At 39.9% G+C, this 10,575-nt stretch overlaps 1 protein-coding gene across 2 annotated transcripts; it reads left to right on the top strand.

Moving 5' to 3' along the window:
• Positions 1 to 3,232: 3,232 nt before the first annotated feature.
• LOC112709051 (ornithine aminotransferase, mitochondrial) lies at positions 3,233 to 6,036 on the top strand. Of its 2 annotated transcripts, XM_029288981.2 has the most exons (8): positions 3,234 to 3,732; positions 4,178 to 4,337; positions 4,434 to 4,489; positions 4,660 to 4,708; positions 4,918 to 4,994; positions 5,091 to 5,188; positions 5,429 to 5,530; positions 5,641 to 6,036. In XM_029288981.2, the coding sequence occupies exons 1-8, from the start codon at positions 3,619 to 3,621 to the stop codon at positions 5,648 to 5,650; spliced, it is 666 nt and encodes a 221-aa protein (XP_029144814.1). In that variant the 5' UTR covers positions 3,234 to 3,618; the 3' UTR covers positions 5,651 to 6,036. The 2 variants fall into 2 exon arrangements, with proteins under 2 accessions (XP_072058901.1, XP_029144814.1); XM_072202800.1 differs by lacking the exon at positions 4,660 to 4,708 and having other exon boundaries at positions 3,233 to 3,732; positions 4,842 to 4,994.
• The last annotated feature ends 4,539 nt before the right edge of the window (positions 6,037 to 10,575 follow it).

The raw sequence follows: 10,575 nt of genomic DNA, 5'->3' as shown, positions 1-10,575 counted from the left end.
TCAAGATGGGGAGGTTCCCCCCAAATATCCTCCAAAGCAGCAACAAAAGCCTGCTCAACCTCGTCTAACATCTCCCAGGTATACCTAGATACAACTACATTCCTCTGCCATTCTAAAGGAAAACGAGGCTCGCCATTCTCATCCAGAAAGAAAGGACGAGCTCCTTCAACAGCTCGGATCTTGAAAAAGTAATTCTTAAAATCTCGGAAAGACTCATCATACATGGAAAAAACCTTATGTCCCTGAGCCGACCTAAAATAAATCCAAGAAGCTTTCTTTTTGGTAGTTCCAGGCGTGGTCAACACAAACAGATACAGAAAGTTAAAGAGGGCTTAACACCGAATTCATGACAAACCAGCTGAAAAATCTTAATAAAATCCCAAGAATTTGGATGAAGCTAAGATGGGGCTACATTACAAGACCACAACAAGTCGGTCTCAAAGGAAGTAAAAGGAAGGGTAATATTCATTTAGCTAAAGAAGAAATCATATGCATAAAAGAAAGGACGCTCCCCCTGGGTCAGAACAGGAAAGCAAACCCTGTCATCAGAATCGGGTGCCACCAACTCATAGTTGCATTCTTGATTCTCACTACATATCCGATGGTATTTTCTAAGCTCCGCACAGAACTCCGAATTAGCTAGAGACACATATAGCAACACAAGGGAGTCCAACCAGTCGGACATCCCCTCGGAAACCTTAGAAGACGCCTCGACAATATTTTTGAAAGAAGACATGGTTAACTAGTCCTACAAGAAGAAAAGAAGATTGGATTACTCAAAAACATCTCAGAACACTAATCAAACAACTCAGGCATAAATGGAGACAACTCGAAAACTAAAGCGTATAGGTACCAAGAAGCTAGGCAAAGCAACAAAAGGAAACCCCAGGACCCAGTCCAAAAAAGTTCCAGGGGCATCCTTTGGAGGCAGAATAAGGACTCAGGGAAGCCTACAAGCCTACATCTCTACACGTTCCAACAAGAAAATAAAGTCTCTATTTCAACAAGAATGACACTTGGAAAGGCCACAAACACTACAAGAAAAATACCCATTCAGCCACACTTTTTTTAAGCTACATTTGAAAAGCGTAGCCTATTCATAGAATAGGCTACGCTTTTCTCCGTGTTGCCTTTTTATAAGAGAAAAGGATACACAAATGCGGCATCATTTAAAAAGCGTAGCCTTAGGTATTATAGAAATCACTTATAAAGCGTAGCCGTAGGTTGATATCTATAGGTTCACTTTTCATATCAAAGGAGACGCTTTTAAAGGGTAGCCTATTTGTTAAGTTTTGGGTGCACTTTAAAAGCGTAGCCTAATGTATCTAGGCCAAATGCACCCAAACACTTAGTAATTTTTCTTTTCCTTATCACCAAATCACACTCACCTTCGAATACCCTCACTTTCGCCTTCTGATCAGAAAAAAGTTTCGCCCCTCACCTTCACAAATCACCTTCGAATTAATTGTTGAAAACCCTTCCCTAACACACCCACACACTCACACTCATTCTCACCATCACTCACCACTGCCACCACGCCCCCTTTCACACACACACACCCAGATCCGAGAGAAAGAGTGAACCAGAGGGAGGAGAGGAGGGAGACGGAGATGAGAGAGCGCGATCGAGAGAATAGAGAGTGAGAGGGGGTCACCGCCGCAACGTCGCTGCAGCCGCCGCCATTGCCGTCGCAGAGCAGGGAGCCCGGAGGGGAGAGAGACGATTTGCAGACGAGATGGAGAGAGAGGACGAAGATGCGACGCAAGAGAGGAGGCTGTTCCGCCGTGCACTGTCATCGCTCCTGGGGTCGATTGAAGCCGCCGCCGCAGCTAGGGCTTGCCGTGCTCCTGTCCGTACTCCTAACCTCTGTCTCTCTCTCTCCCTCTTCAACTTTCATTTCATTCTCATTTCAATTTTAATTTCGATGTCTCTGTAGGCAACAATATATTTTATAAGTTGTATTGGATTGGAAGAGAGGGAAGGGGAGTGTTTGAACTTTCAATTTCATTAATTTTTGCTGAATTTCTATGCCTGTGGGTGAATACTGGATTGTGAAGGATGGTTAGGATTGTGAATACAGAAGTTTGGACCTCTTCATATATGGTATCCCTTCTTTTTTTAATTCCCACAAGAGCTTAGGATTGGTTAAACAGAGCAAATTGAAACTTTGAATGTTCCCCTCATACAGGGAACAATGCTGATCGATTCCTGTATTGGAGCACTAGGTTCCAAATTGTTCTAGGCGTGGAAAGGGGATTGCAGTACCTTCATGAGGATTCACATCTAAGAATTGTTCACCAAGACATCAAAGCAAGCAACATTCTTCTTGATCATAAGTTTCATCCCAAGATTGGAGACTTTGGCCTTGCCAGGTTCTTCCCTGAAGACCAAGCTTATCTTAGCACACAATTCGCTGGAACATTGTAAGTCCAATTATTAAATATTTTAATTACTATGTATGCTAGCTGCATATTCACCATGTTACTTATGTTATATTTCAGTTTTCTATTTATGTTTTTTTTTGTCATAAATTGGATAGCCTATAATTTTGAGTATTATAATATCACAACACACACCTATACTACACACACAGTTATACACAAAATATTAAGAGTTCTCATCCACTATTGACCCTAATCAAGTCTCAAACCTGAGTACGCAACACATATCATAGGGGAGTGGTGTGAGCTTATGAATGAATCTGGTTTGCCATGTTACCAGGTTTAGTTATTAAGTAATTGAGCTGAGCTGTAAGTTTGACAAATGAAATGGTTTCCTGCCAGCGCCAAAAGGGCTGTTTTCGCCGGAGCCAGAACATTATCGAGGACCAAAGCTAAAAGTTGCCATCATTGGAGCTGGGCTTTCTGGCATGTCAACTACAGTGAAACTCTTGGATCAGGGACACGAGGTTTAGCTCCTTTAATCTTTAATATCACACTTCCTCCATTTCATATTTTATAAGTCATTTTGATACTTTGATTTATGAATATATGTGAAAAGTCAAAGCGACTTATCAGTATGGAACGAAGAAAATGTTATTTTGAAATTGGATGTTATGGTGTACATGGTAAACTTGATTTTTGAAGCAAAGGGGAGTGATTTGGTCAGTTTCTTAACACAATTATGGTGTTAAATTTATTAGGATATTCTAGCTAATGCATTTTATCTAGTATGTTTACTTCTAATTGCTCTCGATTAGGTGGATATATATGAGTCGAGGACTTTTATTGGTGGGAAAGTTGGTTCTGTTGTTGATAAGAAAAGAAACCAAATTGAAATGGGATTTCTTACAAATAGAAGTTGGTAAACAGACTTGATTGATCCCGTCTTTGAAATTCTCCAACCCCTCTGTTTATTTATGGTCTGAGAAGTTAAAAAATATTAAATATATAACCCTAGGAAACTTTGTCTAAGCAAAATTGATCAATTTTTCATGCCCATTGTGTTTAGGATTTGAAAAGCAAAATATTAAATATATTGAAGTGCCTGTCTTTTCCTTAGGGACATTACCATCCTAAAATTCTGAAAGCCTTAACAGAGCAGGCAGAAAAGCTGACGCTGAGCTCTCGAGCCTTTTACAATGATCGGTTTCCACCATTTGCTGAGCATTTGACAAGTATGCTTGGTTATGATATGGTTCTTCCCATGAACACTGGTGCTGAAGGAGTGGAAACAGCTCTGAAATTAGCAAGAAAGTGGGGTTATGAAAAGAAAAGAATTCCCAAAGATGAGGTATAACAATGAGATCATCTTAACAGTAGTCATATCTTAATGTTTTACATTTTCCAAGGTTGAGGTTGAAGTGAATGTTTGCTTAGTGTGGGTCTGTGGCCTAGTACACAAGGAATATCTCATGACATGCTAAGCTGAAATCCACAATACTTTATGACTTTATTTTTCCTCCCCCAACCCCCTTTTCTCTGTGGATATTAATAGTATTTGCAAAACTAAAGGGAGAAATGCTTTAGCTATGGCCTGAAGAATCTGTTTTGACATATGTTCTCAATAAATATTTTGGAAACTAAATGCTTGTAAGATGTATTGCTACTCCTCCTCTGCAAAGATAAAATGAAGGAAGTCTACTCTTCAAAATATAGCATCTTCTTTTCTGTTTATGAGATGCAGATTTGAATTTTCCTAGTGTTTGTCTATTTATGTTCACGGATACTTGTGGCAGGCTATTATTGTGTCATGTTGTGGCTGCTTCCATGGCCGTACACTAGCTGTTATATCTATGAGTTGTGACAATGAAGCTACCCGGGGTTCTAGTCCTTTATTGCCTGGCCATCTTAAAGTTGATTTTGGTGATGCAGAAGCCCTTGAAAGAATTTTTAAAGGTTCTTAGTGCTCCCATACTTTGCTTTACATTTTCATCACTATATTTTAGTTTAAATTGACTGATCTTTGATTTTTTTTTCTGTGAAAAAATTCAGAAAAAGGAGAACACATAGCTGGCTTTCTTTTGGAACCCATCCAGGGTGAAGCTGGGGTATGATCTTTTGAGAACACTTAATCTGCTTGGCAACACTCACCTTGTTGGTTGAATTGAAAATTGAGATGCTAAAGAAGTTGCTATATACATTATACCCTGATGTTATAGTTTGATGGTGTTATTTCCGGTCTCACCATTTGATTGTTTTATATTATGTTTACATGCAGTGGGAAATCCTTGTTGCTTCTTCAAATTCTTTGGCTAAGAAAAAGATAGGTGTGCTTATAGATTTCATTTTGGTCAAGAGCCATGACATTCGGTTGAATATTCATATTTTTATTATGTTCTGATTTCTCAAAGTACATATCTCAGTTGCATCTTTTGATAGGTTTTTATTATTTATTTGAAGGTAATCATTCCTCCGGATGGCTATTTGAAAGCTATTAGAGATCTTTGCACCAGATATAATGTGCTGATGATTGCAGACGAAATACAAACTGGGTTAGCAAGAACATGGAAGATGCTGGCTTGTGACCGGGAAGAAGTTCGCCCAGATGTTGTGGTTAGAAAATAGAAATCAGCTTAACCTTGTGAACTGTATATCTTTTTATTCTTTCCCAGCACTATGAGTTGAACCTTATTCTGTCTTTTTACTCAAATACTAGGGAAAGCATTGGGTGGAGGAGTTTTTCCTGTGAGTGCAGTTCTTGCAGACAAGGATGTAATGCTTTGTATAAAACCAGGAGAGCATGGAAGGTTTGATTTTATCATACAAATGCTTTTTATAAATGGTCTTTATTATGATTCCTTTATTTACATTTTCTTACTGATAGTTGTGACTGTTGTCTGAAGTTTTATACTTCTGTTTACCACTTGGCAATATTTTTTAGTCTTCTGTATAGGTCGAGTAATTTCATTTATTGAAATGAAAGCAAATTTGTTTATTAATTAAACAAGAGAAGAATGCTGAACTTCTTTGTATATTATTGATTACAGTACCTTTGGCGGGAATCCATTGGCTAGTGCTGAACTTCTTAAATCCTATGATTATAAAGTTTTACCTAAAGGAGCTAAAGCTACTGTCTCTCTATGGTTCAGGTACAAAACTTAATTATTTTGTTGTATAATTAATTTACCTAGCTATCTATCTTTTGCTTTATAATATCAATTTTAATATATCATTCTGAATTTGAAATCACCTTTGTCAGTTGCATTTGATGAAGATTTTGAAGCTCAACTAGCTGACAACAATGATGCAAGACTGGAAGTGTCTCTATTGGCGAGGAGCCCTGACCAAGAGCTGACTGAAGTTAGTAACTCAATAGTTGAACAAGTTGGCTTATAGTCCCCCCCCACAACAAAAATGTCCTTAACATGATGATATTTCTATGATAATAGAAGAACATACTGATTTGCAATTTATTATAAGTGTGTTATTTCTTTGAATTTCTTGAAGCTCATAACTTTGTAGTAAATCGCCACTTCTCTTACCAGGCATTTATAAGTATAATTATTATAAGTGTATTATAAGTATAATTATGTATTTATTTTTATTTTATAATATTCAACTCATTTAAATAAAAATGCAGAATTATTATATATGTAATCATATTATTAACTATTATGTTGTATTAATAATTATTAGATATATATAGAAAAAAAATGAGACCTAAGGCTACACTTATATACAGTAGCTGTAGTATACAAAAAAAAAGAGGGACCTAAGGCTACGCTTATAAAAAGTAGCTATGGTATACAATGTGGCTACCTTTTACAAGTGATGCAGTAGCGTTGAAAAGCGTAGCCTATTTTGGAAAAATGAAAGCTGAAAAGCGTAGCCTTTGGTCCTGGACAGCATCACTTGAAAAGCGTAGCCTATTCCTAAACGTCAAAAGCGTAGCCCTTGGTGCAGAAAAGCGTAGCCTTTGAGAATAGGCAACGGCTGAATAGGAATCACCCCAAAAAGCGTAGCCGTAGCCCAAAAAGCGTAGCCGTAGCCTAAGGCATCATTTTTTTTCACTTTTAGCTACACTTTTCAAGTGTACCTGAATGGGTGTTTTTCTTGTAGTGAAACCAAATAAAGTCATCAAAATCAGGTGCCTCTCAAAAATACGATTTCAGTCTACCCAACAGCAAGAACATGCCAAGCGGAAAAACTATCAAAGGCACAGTCTTTCTTCAAAATCAAACAAGCCACTTATACAGAAACAGGCAACAACATGTAAAATCCTAGAAGCTTCAACCATTCAGGAAATGCTAGAAAAGAAGAAACCAGAACTCACAGTGACAAAAAGCATAGAAATGCAAAAAGGTTCAAACTTTCCAAAAATTACTCAAGTAAAAACCCTACTGTACCAGGAAAAACAATGCAAGCAAAAGAGAAGATGAACCAACCTGAGAAAAGGGGAAGTGTACGGAGGAAAGATTGAAGACAAAGCGGTCGTCGAAAACAAAGAGGGCACCTACGATCACCAAGCAACGTCGCAAAGAGAAGACGCGAAAGGGCGGAACACAGGCGAAAACAGAAAAGTGAGAAAGAAAAGGGGAAGTTACAGAGAAGAAGAAAAACTGTTTCTGTGTGTGAAAGTTCAAAATAAAAGAAAAGAAATGGGGCATTGAAAACCAATTAATGAGGGCATTAAAACCCTCGTGCATTCCCGAGGCAAGGACACTAAAAAGCACTCGCTCTCAGAGGAAACGAAACGTTCTGCATTCAAAAAACTCTACAAGGATAAAATCGACAAAATGCTCGAGTTCGGCTTCACCTGAGAAGGTTCGAAGTCCTAAAACTAAGACTCAACCTCCAAATAAAGACCAAGCTCGAGCAGGGGCACCGTTCATACCCTAGGTTAAAGCTGTCCAACCTGGGATGTTCTACAGACAAAGCGACAGACCTCTTCAGGTCAGGATGACCCGACCTCTTCTCAACGAGCTCGGCCAAGTCACAGGAAAGCCCAATAAAGGGCCCAAACAGAGGAACACATCCTGAATCCAAGGGCAGCCCAAGCCCGTAGAGATAAAGATGGTTCCCTTGAAGATAAGAAGACCTCACTCTAAGATAAGACAAGATAAGATAACTATCTTATCTCCGGAAAGGTCACTCCCCACCATTATAAATACACTGGAGCACCCAAGTATAACTCATACTCTGATTCTACTAAATACTTGCTTAATACCCTTGCTAACTTAAGCATCAGAGTCCCTTGCAGGTACCCCCCACCCTCCGGGGACAAAGGATCAGCACCATCACCAAATCTAGCAATTCAGACACGACAACTCCGACCAGCTCAGAAGATCTCATCCGAGATCGACCTACAGTTTCAGATAATCCTTGGAACAGGTGGCGTCTTCCTCCTCTTGATGAACCAATGGTGCTCTTGAGCTCCTCCATGTCTCTTCCTTGCCTTTGTTGCTCATCCCTCATAGCTCTTTGATCTTCTCTAATCTCATGGAGAATGATGGAGTGCTCTTGGTGTTCCACCCTTAATTGGTCCATGTTGTAACTCAAGCTTTCCAAAGAAGTGTTGAGTTGCTCCCAATAATTGTGTGGAGGAAATTGCATCCCTTGAGACATCTCAGGGATTTCTTGATGAGGGACTTCCTCATGCTTTTGTTGAGTGCTGTGAATGGGCTCTCTAGTTTGCTCCATTCCCTTTTTAGTGATGGGCTTGTGAGATGAATCTCTCTATCTCCCATGACTCAGAGGTGGAGGCAGTTACCTTCCCTTTTCTCTTTTCAGAGGTTTCTCTGGCCTTAGGTGCCATAAATGGTTATGGAAAAACAAAAAGCAATGCTTTTACCACACCGAACTTAAAATATTTGCTCGTCCTCGAGCAAAAGAAGAAGGAAAGATGTAGAAGAAGAAGAAAATAGAGCAGATGGAGGGTGTATAGGGTTCAGCCAAGAGGGGAAGAAGGTTTTTGTGATGTGTGAAAATGAAGGTGTGAAGGGGGTATTTATAGAAAAAGAGGGGTAGTGGTCGAAAGGTTTGGGTGGGTTTGGGAGGGGAATGGTTTTGAATTTTGATGGTGGGTGGGGGGTTTTTAGGGAAGAGTTAAGGAAGTGATTGGTGAAGGGTATTTGGGGAAGAGATATGGAGGTGATTAGTGAAGGGTATTTAGGGAAGAGTGTTGTAGAAAGGTGTGAAGAGGAGAGAGAGTGAGTTGAGGTTGGTGGGGATCCTGTGGGGTCCACAAATCCTAAGGGGTCAAGGAATTCTCATCCCTGCTCCAATTGGGCGTTCACAACGCCTTAAAGTGCAATTCTGGTGTTTAAACGCCAGCTTTCCTTCCTGTTCTGGCATCTAAACGCCAGTTTGTTGCCCTGTTCTGGCGTTTAAACGCCAGTCTGGCGCCCTATTTTGGTGCTTAAACGCCCAGAAAGGTGCCAGATTGGGCGTTTAAATGCCCATTTTGCTACCCTTACTGGCGTTTAAACGCCAGTAAGTCCTTCCTCCAAGGTGTGCCGTTTTCAATGCTATTTTTTATTTTTTTCTTTATTTTGTAATTGTCTTTGTGACTTCACATGATCATCAACCTAAAAGAAAACAAAATAATATAGATAAAATTAAAATAAAATTAGGTTACCTCCCAATAAACGCTTCTTTAATGTCAATAGCTTGACAGTGAGCTCTCATGGAGCATCACAGATGATCAGAGTATGGTTGAGAACTCTCAACACCAAACTTGGAGTTTGGCTGTAGCCTCCCAACACCAAACTTAGAGTTTGAATGTGGGGGCTCAGTTTGACTCTGTATTGGGAGAAGCTCTTCATGCTTACTCTCCATGGTTACAGATAGAGAACCTTGAGTCTTTACGACAAGGCATTCTTCATTCACATGAAAGATCAACTCTCCTCTGTCAACATCAATTACAGCTCTTGCTGTGGCTAGGAAGGGTCTTCCAAGGATGATGAATTCATCCTCATCCCTCCTAGTGTCTAGGATTATGAAATTAGCAGAGAAGTAAAGGCCTTCAACCTTCACTAGCACGTCCTCTACTAGTCCATAAGCCTTTTTCATAGATTTATCTGCCATCTCCAATGAAAATTTGGCAACTTGTACCTCATAGATTCCCAGTCTCTCCATTACAGAGAAGGGCATTGTTCCGATGGTTACCTGAAACTGTAGGTCAATCTCGGACGAGATCTTCTGCGCTGATCGGAATAGTTGTATCCGATTTGTTGAGCTTGATGGTGATACTGATTCCTTCATCCCCGGAGGGTGGGGAGTACCTACAAGGGACTCTGATGCTTAAGTTAGCAAGGATATTAAGCAGGTATTGAGTAGAATCAGAGTATGAGTTATACCTGGGTGCTCCAGTGTATTTATAATGGTGTAGAGTGACCTTTTTAGATAAGATAAGTTAGTTATCTTTATCTTTATCTTATCTTTCATGGGAACCGCCCTTATCTCTATAGGCTTGGGCTGTGTTTTGGATTGGGGTCGTGTTCCTCTATTTGGGCCCTTTATTGGGCTTTCCTGTGACTTGGCCAAGCTCTTTGAGAAGAGGTCGGTTCGTCCTGACCTGAAGAGGTTGGTCGCTTTGTCTGTAGAACATTCTGGGTCGGACATCTCGACCCAGGGTATGAACAGTGCCCCTGCTCGAGCTCGGTTTCCCTTTGGAGGTAGAGTCTTAGTTTTTAGGACTTCGAACCTTCTCGGGTGAAGCCGAACTCAAGCATTTTATCGACTTTATCTTTGTAGAGTTCCTTTTTGAATGCAGAACGTTTCGCTTCCTCTGAAAGTGCGCGCTTTGGATTAGCGTCCTTGCCTTGGGAACGCACGAGGGTTTTTAAATGTCCTCATTAATTGGTTTTAATGCTTCGTTTCTTTGATCTTTTTGAACTTTTCACCAAACACTTTCTCTTCTCTATTTCATAACTTCCCTTTTCTTTCTCATCTTCTGTTTTCCCCTGAAAGCTTACGTATCTTGGTGTCTCAATGTGGTTTCGGCGATCGTGAGTGCTTCCGACGGCAGCTTCTGGCCTCTTCGTCTTCAACCTTCTTCCGTATTCTTCTCCTTTTTTTTTCAGGTCAGTTTTTCTTTTTCTTCCATCATCTATTTTGCTAATCTGTATTTGTTTTTTGAAGTTCTAACTGAGTGCATGTTGGAAAGCTTGAATCTTTGTATATTATCACACTC

Source organism: Arachis hypogaea, chromosome 9, assembly GCF_003086295.3.
Source record: "Arachis hypogaea cultivar Tifrunner chromosome 9, arahy.Tifrunner.gnm2.J5K5, whole genome shotgun sequence".
In the NCBI taxonomy this organism is placed as follows: Eukaryota; Viridiplantae; Streptophyta; class Magnoliopsida; order Fabales; family Fabaceae; genus Arachis; species Arachis hypogaea.
This window is presented reverse-complemented; position numbering and strand designations above follow the sequence as displayed.